The sequence below is a fragment of the Lathyrus oleraceus genome, chromosome 4, assembly GCF_024323335.1.
Source record: "Lathyrus oleraceus cultivar Zhongwan6 chromosome 4, CAAS_Psat_ZW6_1.0, whole genome shotgun sequence".
NCBI classification, from domain to species: domain Eukaryota; kingdom Viridiplantae; phylum Streptophyta; class Magnoliopsida; order Fabales; family Fabaceae; genus Lathyrus; species Lathyrus oleraceus.
In genome coordinates, this window is record NC_066582.1 from 350,163,495 (window position 1) to 350,176,022 (window position 12,528).

The following is a 12,528-nucleotide window of genomic DNA, read 5'->3' on the forward strand; positions in this document are numbered from 1 at the left end:
GTTTTACTCAGCGAGTCATCCTTCATATGTTTACCTTAACCAGTAATGGATATCCCTCTGCCGGAGTATATTATCTTCTTACCCAGTAACAAGTGGTGGATAATATATCTCTTTTACTCCTGTGTTGAAGTTTTTTCTTCCCCAGTTGAGTTTGGATTCATATTTCTTTGTGAAATCAAATTTCCTTTGGTGTCTAGGTATTTCAGCTTTGTTCAGATTTACGTATTTCCCCAGTGGGTATTTCTTGCAGTGTTGGTGTTATCCCGATACATGCAAATTTTTCCCCAGTCTGAGTCTTTCCATTGATTTATTTTCGTGGAAATCCCCTTGTGTCTCCAACAGTTTTTAAGTCGTAGTCTAGCCTACTCATATCTTTGTATCATACTTTATCTTTCTTTGTTTACTAACCAAATACCATAAATATGTCTAGTGTAGTGTTATTTCTTTTGTAGGTAGTGTGAGCATCCATATGTTCCTCATCAAGCTCGCATCTAGAGTTTGAGACCCTCAGTGCAAGGGATCAAGTTATCAAAGGTCTACATTGATTCAAAGCATCATATATGGATCCCCATGTTCTCTATTTGTCATTTTGATCAAGAATTCAACAAGAGTTTGAAGCTTGTTTGTCATGGAAGCCCTAATTTATTCGGGTATCTTGTGTGTCTTCCTCAGCAAGTTTCTTCAAAACATTGGTCAAAACTATCAAGGGATACTCCATTGTACTTAATCATAAACATATATTGTCCTCTATGAGCCTCTAAGAGCAAATGAACTTCAAGTTTGCAAGTTGGTTCAAAGAGGTTGACCAGAAAAGTCAATTGGGCAAATCTAGGGTTCCCTAGACTCTATCTCTTACAATTTTTATCATATGAAAATGATTCCAAGAGAAACATTACTCTTTATGACATTACAAAAAACTTTCATGTTGTCATCAAGATCTAAGTTTGCTTGGAAAGTCATTTTTCATGGTGAAAGATTATAGGTCATTTTGTCTATGCCCTAGATAGAAGGTCAACTTCTAAGGACCATAACTTGCTAAATTTATATGATATGAAGATAATCCAAGTTTCATGATAAATTTTAAGGTGGCTTCTCCAACTTTTATTCTTTGAGAAAGGTCAAATTCCACTTGCAAGGGCATGTACTAAGAGGAAACATTATAGATCATTTTGGACCATCACCATTGAACAAGCAATTTTCCTCAACTTCTAAAATCCATAACTCCATCATGATAGATTCAAATGGTGTCAAATTTGTGACTAAATTGAATATAATTGAAGGAGATACAACTTCTAATAAGGAACCAAAGTCATTTAAGTCTCATAGAAAAAGTTATTCAAGGTGGAAAAATGGGTCATTTGACTTTTAACTTAGAAAATTTTCATGTATGTTTGATTCCTCCAACTTCCACACCAAACTTCATCATGATCCAAGATCCAAATCGAAAAAGTTCCAAAATAAAAGTTGTTCCCATTCATTCTAGCTTTTCAAAGAGTCCAACATCATGGCATTTGGATTAAAATTAAGGGACTTGCGCATGGTTCCTTTCGATGGCCCTATCTCGAAATTTTTGAATTCAATTTTCAAACAACTTTGAATGGCTTTATGAAGTGATTTCAGCATCAATTGTGCATGAATTTGGACCTGTTGCAATAATTATTTGGGTCTAAATGCATGCCCATGCACATCAATTGCTATTTTTGGATTCAAATTGGAATGGTGTGGAAATCACTTTGCAATGCCTGTATAATGAGCTCATTGGCCTTAGAATTAAGAATGAGCCTTGCCCAAGCTTTGATCATCAATCCTAAACCTCCATTGAAATAATACCTTGAAGGTTTAATTCGAAATTGAGTTTTAGTTCAAATTCTTCTTGAGAGCTAAAACTCCAAGGATTCAAAGCCATTTGTGTTCTAATCATTTCCTCAAGCAAGAGGAAGCAAGGCCAATTCAATTTGCATTGAGATCTAGCTCAGAATTCACTACCCGGGGGTGAATTTTCTCAAACTTCAAGTCTTCAATTCTCCCTCATTTGTCCATAATTTTACTTGATTTGTGGTTGATTGAAGTCCTACCAATGTAGGCAACAAGATTGAGTTGCTTTGAGGTCAAATTGAAGCAACTCAGTTTGCATACTGATCACGACAGGCATGTTTGTCGAATGATGACTACAAGTGCCTAGTCTATCATCTAGTTTTAAAAGATTATCGAACCCACAGAGACTAACAGTCAAGCTAATTTTATCTATCGTTGTAGTGCAAAGCTAAGGCTAGAGGTTATAAGGGTACGAACGGGAATAAATATACTAATTTCTAAAGGTTTAAAAGTTATGATAAAATGAGGCTGAAATATGAATTTCATGTTCCTAAGGGCTTAGGTAGAACTCGAGCACTAAATACGACTCTATTACGTTATGTATAAAATATCAACTTAAAGGTTCCATCTCACACTCTCGCGCTATCGACAAAGACCACACCTCCTAACCACAGGATTTTGCTCTCGCTCGTCCGTTCTAATTAGAAAGCGTGTTTTGAAAGTAAATGAGACCTAAATGATGCCTAAAGCACTCTCTCTGTTTTTAGGATCGATGCCTAGTTTCCAATATTCGGTTCCTTCCTCACACTCTCGCGCTATCGGACTGAACCTTGATTTGTTCTTCACTCTCGTGCCAAAACAATAAAACATACATTTGGAAACTAAAGCCAGAACATAATTAAATTATATAATCGCGACTATTATTTATACCGAGTCTCGTCAGTAACAACGATCCTCATACGCCGGACTCGGACATAATTAGTAAGACATAATTTTAATTAAAAATAACATGATCAAAGCATTTAAAATTGAGAATAGCATGACATGCAAGTAATGAAAAACGGTAAAGCATACAAATATTAAAAGCGGTAAAAAGAAGCTGAAATTACATAAAATGAAACTGGAATTAAATTGAACTTGAAAATGGCAGAAAGCTTGTTCCTGATCCAAAGTAAAAACGTTACAGAAATAAAAAAAGGTGTGACGATCCCTCGATGTGAGTTATTGTCACTTTACAGGTAATTTTCTTCCTGAAACTAAGAAGAAATTTTGACAGAACTTCCACGCGAATTCGATGGATGCTTAACACTTCAAAAATGGCCTTATATAGAGAGTTCAGACCCTTGGGAACCACTTGGACGTGCATACCTAGTGGAGGAAGTGGCGGTTGAGAAAACTGCCCAGAACTGCCCACTAGCGCAATTCTATTTTTGCTTGACAATGGCGAATGCCATTAGGGCAATGGTGAACACCATTGCCTTGCTCATTAAATGATGTGGCAGGCAGTTCAATGGCGAACGCCATATAGCAGGTGGCGAACACCATTTGCTCAGATTGGCCCAATCTAACTCTTTTTCTCCTCTCTATCTACTTTTTAGCTCCTTTTCCATAGGGCTTCCAAATCTCCAATGAAGTCGGCTAACAACTGCAAAATAAATAAAACGGGAGTAAAAGGCGATAAAATACATAAAAACATAGACGAATAACATGTGAAATAATCCTAAAAACACGATACGGTTTCTTGTTATCAAACCCGCTCATACTTAGACTGTTGCTTGTCCTCAAGCAATCACTCAACGTACATGAAAAACAATGAAGTACAATGTCTGAAACATAGGCACGACGACACTCTAAGTAGTATGAGACTGCTAATCTAATGCTAGATAAATAGGTACTAGATAACAATAACAAGGATATCGTAGTGACACACATCTGCGTTTACAAGGACAAAAAAACCCTATATAAAACCAATTAGAATCATGCCATTATAACTCGACCTAAATTCTTTGTCTTTTTCAACCTCTTTTTCATTCTAGCACAATCACATTAAGCTCGTTATCCATACACATTCAAGGCAGGTGAACCTGTTAGTGACTATGATCTCGTTTTCAACTTTTTCGCACTTACTTCGAAAATTTTGCTTAAGTACCAACTAAATCTTTAAGAGTTCATACCATTTGGCTAAATGATCAGGTGAGGATCACCTAACTTAGAAGGGACAAATCTTATCACAGGTTTTCTTCATTATATGTACATATATATTTTTTTATTTTTGGGCTTGAGATCATACACTTATTTGCATCGGCTTCCTTACTCATGTGTGCATTAGAATGATGTTGACTGCTAGTATAAACTACTCAAGGGGCTATTTAAAGAAACTTAAAATTAAGGTCTTGGCATAATGGTTAGTCAAATTAATTTCACATACTTATGGAATTTAGGGTGTTAGGACGGTACCGATATTATCGACACTTTCCCAAGTTTATCTAACAAAGCCTAAAAATGAGAAACATACTATACTATAGATGTGTGATGCCATTGAATCAGAACTGAATTTTTTTATCATTGGGGGTCAAATCTAAAGGAATTTTCAAACAAAAGAAAAATATCATGCAATAGGACTCAACAACACATGTATGACTCGACCAAAATCTAAAACGAACTAACTAGGAAAACAATGAAAAATAAAATAGTAAGTAATAAAAAAGTAAAGTGGTAAAGCTCCTCCCCCATACTTAAACCAAACATTGTCCTCAATGTTTCAGTGCAAGGCGGAGAAAGGAGTAGTAAAACCTGGTAGGGGACTCAGTGACACGGCCTTTGTGTCGTCCAATACCTCCTCTACAAAACGCAGGATGGGGCACATACTGCATGTACTCCCTCATATATGACACTTCAATGAGCACTTCGTTCATCTGCTCGGTGAGGTCACCCATGTTGGGCTCGTTCCTCTCGACAAAGTGAAGCTGAGTCTCTCTAATATGATCAATGGTGACCCTCATATCTTCCTATTGCCTCTGAATATTCCTAAGTAGGATATCACAGTTCGTATCAACATCATTCTAATGTCTAAGCTCACTTAGGATGTCATCAATAATTGTCCTCATGGTGGTGTAGTCATACTCCTCACGGGGTTGATATCCGGATGAGGTGTGTGCAAAAGAGTCAGGAAAAGCATGTGTGGTGTGTGCATGGGTGCTAATCTGGGGAGCATCTTGCTCCATATGATCAGGCTCAGGGGAGATAAGATCAAAAGTCGAATTAGCACTCATTTGCACGTCGATGCATGCGGCGCAAGGTAAAGTAACCCCATAACCTCTCGGTTACTAATCATCAAAAAATATTTGTCATCTGGTTTATTCTTGATAAGGCGCATGCTACGGAAATAGTCAAGGTCGACAAAAGAAGTCTCTAACGGCTCAAGCGTAGCCAACTCTGTGCCTAAGTTTAACGCAAGGGCTATAGATGTAATCAGCCTTCCAACATAAATAGGACCTCATGTCCTAACACTGATGGACTAGAAGTGTGCTAATAAGAATGGTGTTGGGTTAACTTTGGTTTGAGATAAGGAACAATAAATAAGGAAAAGGTTTCTAGAATTTACGTTTCCAGTATTTTCTCGATCAAATATAGTTCTAGCCAAAATATGGTGCAAATACCTAATGGTTGGGTTATGAATAAAGGTAGCTTTAAGGCCTTCCTAGTCGGTGGTGGTTTTGCCCGTTAGTTGTTTCCAAAATTCGAGAGCGTTGGATTCCCAATCACTCTCTAAAGGGTGTTGGCAAGCATACTCATCTCCATGAGGAAACGAAAATAAATCGGCCATTTGGTCTTGACTAATATCGTAACTTCTATTGAATATCCTAAAGTGTATAGTGTCAGTGGTATATGATCCTCCTATAGGGGTGGTGTATCAAAAATAGCTTAAGAATTCGTAGGTAAGTCGAATATAGGTAGGATTGATTAAAGAGAAAAAGTGAGACATACCTAGATTATTAAGAATCTAATGGACACTATCAAATAAACCCAAATCACGAAGGGCACCATCATCGGGGTACCTCGTTGCTAAGACGTCCCTCTTGAAAAGTTTGTGGTATCTGCTCCTTTGATTTTCTCCATCGATTCCCTCGCCGAACGCAATTCCTATATAGTCAATCTCTCTTCTTGGTCTAACTACTCTATGAGGCATGTTGAACAAAGGGAAAGAAAAATTGGCAGAAAAGGTTATGGGTGTTGTAGGAAAGAAGAGTGAGAGGAAAGGATTGTGAAGTTAGAAAGTGGGTGTTTGTGGATTTTATAATGATTTGGAAGAAGTGGAATGGTTGGGAGTTGAAGGGTTGGAGTTATAGATGTTTAGAGTAGGAAGTTTAGGAGATTTAAATGAAATGTATTGGAAAAAATGCGCAGGAGGGAAAGGAAAAGAAAGAAAAACGGTATGCTTTCCTGATATGGTGGTCGCCATTAGGCATATGGCGAATGCCATTTCCCTAATTTGAAGGGCTTTATGTCCGAAGCTAATGGCGAACGCCGTTAGCATAATGGTGGATGCCATTTACTTAAAATGCACAATTTTCAGCTTTTTCTTAAGATTACTGCAGGTAAATCCTCCTAAGGTTATACAACTGTTAGTGGAAATAATTAAAGCTAATAGCCATAATTAAGAAGCATAAAATTTGCAAGAATAAAAAATAATAAACGATTAAATAAAATAATTGACTGAAATAGAAATTATATTAATTAAAGATAGTAGTAACACATGTTCACGTCGATACACCGACGATAAAGTAAACACAAACTGAAAATTAACAATAAAGGGGAAATACCAATGACAATTAAAAATACTAAATTAGAAAATAGGGAAACTCTAGTACAATCGATCAACACTAGCCATCACTTCGGTCCAAAAGAGCATTGCAAGGAATGAACTTACTGGAAAACATGATTGAACTGCTCATTAACAACATCCATAAATCCAAGGAGATCCACTTGAATAGAATTTTCTTCTCCTCTAATGAAATCAACTTCAGATTGCAGAGCATGTATAGCAGTGCCGAAATCAACAGGAGGAACAATATGATGTGCACCAGGGGTGTGTGAATTAGCATCAGGGAAAATGGATTATGGGTTCTCTTAATGTTGAGGGCTATAAGGAAGTGTAGGAGACTCACTTTGGCCCTCTAAGTTGTAAAACTAGTTATCACGATTGTGGACATTAGTTTTCTCATGGTTTGGAAGTGTAAAGTTCCAGACTACTTCGTTATCAATCGACAATTCAAACTTTGTCGATCCTAAATTGACAATGATGCCTCGGTTGAAACAGAAGTCTAGGTGCATGGGACGGATACCTCTAAAAGAAGGTAAGCGGTTAAGTGGGTATATAAGGCCTAAAGCATCAACAATCATGGTTACTAACCCACCCATGATAATAGTATTATGGGTTTCTCGGGCAATCTTGTTGAGGTTTGTTAACATAAAGGCAGTAGCATTCACTGGTCTCCCTTGGGAGGCACAATAGAGGATAAAAAGTTCGTCCCAAGAAACAACGGTGATGTTCTCTTCCTTGCCGAACAGGGTATGGGCCAGGATTTTATGAAAGTATCGAACAACGGGGTTGTGGATGTTTCTAGAAAACATGGTGTGAGGTTCAGGGTGGTAATTTCTGGTCATGGTTCCCCAAAAAAAGTCAAGGTCCAGGTTTGTAAAGGCATCATCAGGGGCAATGGTGTATGCATCAGGGCCACTAGGAAATCCTAGTAAGTTAGTCATCTCACGGTGGGTGAAATGGTACTTGGTTCTGAAGAGCCTAAATGTAGTCAGGCCTCTACCAAATCATATTCCTCTGTTAGGGTCATAATAAAGGGAACTCAGGAATTCAAGGGTGAGCCTACGGTATTGGCTATACCTCTTCCTCACAGCAAAACTATCCCAACCAACTTGGTTGAGAAGATACATAACATTGTCTCTTAATCCTAAGGTAGTCAGGGTCAATCCATCGGGATATATAGAAAGTTGCATTTCCCTATGTGCTAACATGTCAAAATGGCGCCTCTGATTCGCTTCTAAATATAATCTCCATATTGTCAATAGGCTTCATACTCCTAAGTTAGTGATAAGTTATCCTAAGCTATGTTAGCCTGAAAGTAAAGAAAGGTTATTTTATTAGTAAAAGGTACCGCATGGAAGTGTTAGAATAGTTAGTAATAATAATAATAGTAATAGTAATAATAATAAAAAACTTAGAATAAAAAAAAATAAAAATAAAAATGAAAATGAAAACAACTAAAAAGAAATGATAAATACTAAAGATCATGGGTTGCCTTCCACGTAGCGCTTCGTTTAATGTCAGGAGCTCGACATTAATTTGGAACAATGCTAATCTTTTGAAAGAGCGGGCAGCTCTTCTAATATATAGCTCATTCATAAATCCTTATTTTCTACATTGGTGTAGTGCTTAAGTCGCTTCCCATTTACAATGAATGGTTGATTAGTTTTACCTCTTATTTCCATAACTCCGTTTTGGAAAGATCTCGTGCCCTCAAAAGGGCCAGACCACATAGAACGAAGTTTGCCTAGAAATAATTTGAGTCGAGAATTAAAGAGAAGGACTATGTCACCCTGATTGAATTCTCGCCTTGTAATTCGTTTGTCATGCCACTGTTTGGTTCTTTCTTTATAGATATGGGAACTCTCATAGACATCTAATCTAAGTTCTTCTAATTCATGGATATCCAAAATTCTTCTCTCGCCTGCTTGATGGTTTTACTAGAGCGGACACCAAATGTACACTTATTGGGATTCAATAAGAGTTTAAACTTCCTCAAATGTTGGAATAGCTTCAATAAATGCTCAACATGTTCATCTTTCGAATTTGATTTGGCAATCATGTCATCAACATAGACCTCAATCTATTTATGCATCATATCATGGAAAAGAGTGGTCATGGCTCTTTGGTATGTTACGTCAGCATTCTTCAAAACGAAAGGCATCACTCGATAACAGAATGTTCCCAAAGGCGTAATGAATATGGTCTTCTCCATATCTTCGGCTGCCATCTTTATCTAATTATAGCCGGAAAATCTGTCCATAAAAGAGAAGACTTTGAACTTAGTTGTATTATCTACCAACATATCAATGTGTGGAGGAGGAAAATAATCTTTAGGAGTAGCTTTATTCAAATCTCTATAATCGACGCACATGCGAACTTTTCCATCCTTCTTCGAAACATGCACAATATTGGCCACCCACTACGGATACTCGGAGGTAACAAGGAAATCGGCATCAATCTACTTTTGCACTTCTTCCTTGATTTTCACTGCCATGTCAGGATTAGTTCTTCTTAACTTTTGCTTGATTGGTGGATATTTTTGCTTCAACGATAACCTATGCTCCACAATATTGGTATCAAGACCTGGCATGTCTTGATAATACCAAGAAAACACATCAGAGTACTCTCGTAGAAGTTTAACCAACCCCTTCTTAACCTCTGGATGAAATTGTGACCCAATCTTGACCTCCTTGATATCATCTTCGGAACCCAAGTTGACAAACCCAATATGTTGTTCAAACGGTTGAATGGATCTTTCCTCGTGCTCAAGCAAACGGGATAACTCATTCATCATCATTCTCTTCCTCGGCTTCGAACACAGGGAAATCAAAGTTCGGAGAGGGAGTAGGGTCATTATTTTCAATGGGTTTGAGAAGCAACATACATAATGATTTGATATTTTGATTTTAGAAATATGAAGTGCAAAATAAATTATGCAGATATGGGGAAAATTATGGTTTATTTATGTTTTTTGTGATTACCATTTTCAAGAAGAAAAAAACAAAAAGTAAAAACAACATAAATGTGGATGAATAAAATTGCATTTTATTGATGATAATAGAAAATGCCTGACAATGTTTTCACTTCTCCCTTAGGCATAGGAGAATGGTTTTTCTTTAAATAATAAGGCACATTACTTTGAACTATAAATTATAACAGAAACATCAACAACAACCCAATTGTTGCAAATATGTCCACGTGTTACAAAGTTGGCACTATCTTCTTCTTCATCTTCATCTTCATGAATGATCACAGCTGAGTGTTGTTCTTCTTTGTGAATGAACCCTCCACTATGGAAAATATGTTGCATAACCTTGACTTCCTTCTTGAACGACCCTTGCTCGAATCCTAAAGCGGCCCGATTCTGGTTCTCAACCACTTCCACGACACGACCTCAATTGTCTGTGTCATCAGCCTGAAAAATCTTTTGCGCATCTTTAAAAGAAGACATGGATGCCCCAGTCTTCTGGATCACATTAGCCACAGACAAAGCTTGGAATAGAGTTCTAACAGCTTCCTCGACTTCAACATACGTGAAAGATGATAAGTGTTTTATTAATAACGCTTTCTCACCCCCAATAATAACAAACTTCTCATTCTTGACAAATTTGAGCTTCTGATGTAGAGTCGACGTAATAGCACCTGCCTTATGAATCCATGGCCTACACAATAAACAACTATAGGTCGGGTAGATATCCATTACCTGGAAATTAATTTGGAAATCACTCAGACCAATATTAATTGGGAGGTCAACTTCTCCAATGGCAGTTTTACGAGAACCATCAAACGCCTTCACAATCACACCACTATATATCATGGGTGCTCCTTGATAAGATAGCCTAGCCAAAGTAGACTTGGGTAGAACGTTCAAAGATGAACCAGTTTCTACCAATACGTTTGACAAAGCATCTTCCTTACAATTCATAGATATATGGAGAGTCAGATTATGATTCCTTCCTTCTTCTGGAAGCTCCTCGTCGCAAAAACTCAAATTGTTGCACGAAGTGATATTAGCAACGATGTGAACAAGCTGATCAACTGTAACATCATGTTCAACATAGGCTTGCTGAAGTACCTTTTGCAACGCCTCTTGGTGTGCTTTAAAATTTATCAACAGAGATAAAATAGAGATCTTGGAGGGTGTTTGTAGTAGCTGTTCCATAATGTTAAACTCGCTTTTCTTTATCATACGGAGTAGTTCACCATTATCATCCTTAACCTTCCAATCACTAGAGTCACCAGACTGACAAATTGGAATTTTAATATGATCAACCAAATGAATAACCGCCTCGACCTTCTTCCTAACTATGACATCCTTCACAACCTTCGGGGATACCGAACTAAATACTCGACCGCTTCGGGTCACCTTAACGACATCAGAAATGCTTACTACTAAATTAGATGCGGAAAGAGGAACCTTTTGCCCATCTTTAATCATAGTAGCATTATTTTTGGAAGGCACAGCTTTATCGGATGTGTACGAGACTACGCCCACCAGCCGTATCACTAATAGTGATACCGATCTATTACTTCTTTTCCTGCTATCATACTGAATCACCACTCGTTCGGGAGTCTTGAAAACTAGAACAATCACATTCACGTCATCACCCAGATCTCTGGCTTGGTTGATTTGAATCATACCTTCATCCATTAACTTTTGAATGTCCCCCTTCACAATCTTACACCTACGTGAATTAACACTACAAATAACACAACCATAATGACCATGCCCACATTCACAAATCTGACACAATGTTTTGTGAAGTTCCACCAAAGATCTTTGGATACGTCGGACATCAAAAACTATGTACTTACCGGGATAACCGTCCACCATATTTACATAAGAGTTACCATGAGCGTGTAACAGATTGGCTTTAACATTCGGTGCACGGTCTTCAAAAGGCACCATCCCACTTTTTACTAATTGTTGAACCTCGTATTTCAATGAATAATAATTCTCAATATCATGGCCTGGTGCCCCTTGTTGATAGGCATAATGTTGACCAGGCTTATACCACCATGGCAGAGGTTCCGGCATATGCGGAGGATTCTTCGGCTGAACCAAATTCTTAACAACGAGAGACGGATAAAATTAGGCATAGGACATTGAAATAGGATCAAACGTGACCTTATTCCTCTCATAATTGTTATGTTGATTATTGTTGTAATTGTTGTTGTGAGTACATTGTTGTTGTTGTGGTTGTTGAACTGGTGTTGATTGAACGGCAAAATTATTGGCAAACACTGGAATAGCAGAGGATATTTGATGATGTTGTTAATGAGATCTGGAAATCTTCTTCATATAAGGCCTCCTTCGCCTCTCCACAGTTACTGAATTATTTTCTTCATCTTTCTTCTTCGAGAAACCACCCTCATACTTCTTACCAGTATATGCTTCTTCTCTAGACAATCGGCCCTCACGGGCACCTTCCTCTACACGCATCCCCATATTCACCATCTCGGTGAAATCATTGGAAGCGCTAGCAATCATACGCTCGTAGTAAAATAAACTCAAAGTCTTGAGAAAGATCTTCACCATTTCCTTTTCTTCCAACGGAGGACTGATTTGAGCAGCTAACTCTCTCCATATATGTGCATGTTCTTTAAATGTCTCTTTGTCCTTCTGAGACATGGACCACAACTGGTCACGATCAGGCACCATATCCATGTTATACTTATATTTCTTGACAAAGTCCTCGCCTAAGTCATTGAAAGTAAGAATACTATCACTGTCTAGACCCATGTACCAACGAAGAGCGGCACCGACCAAGCTATCCTGGAAATAATGAATGAGCAACTGATCATTGTATGTCTGGGTTGACATCTTACGGGCATACATCACAAGATGGCTTAAAGGACAAGTGTTCCCCTTGTATTTCTCAAAGTCA

At 37.8% G+C, this 12,528-nt stretch overlaps 1 protein-coding gene across 1 annotated transcript; it reads right to left on the reverse strand.

Moving 5' to 3' along the window:
• Positions 1-10,034: 10,034 nt before the first annotated feature.
• LOC127137388 (uncharacterized) lies at positions 10,035-11,678 on the reverse strand. Its single transcript, XM_051063855.1, has 2 exons — positions 10,415-11,678; positions 10,035-10,282 (listed from the first exon to the last, which is right to left on the reverse strand). The coding sequence occupies exons 1-2, from the start codon at positions 11,676-11,678 to the stop codon at positions 10,035-10,037; spliced, it is 1,512 nt and encodes a 503-aa protein (XP_050919812.1).
• Positions 11,679-12,528: the final 850 nt, after the last annotated feature.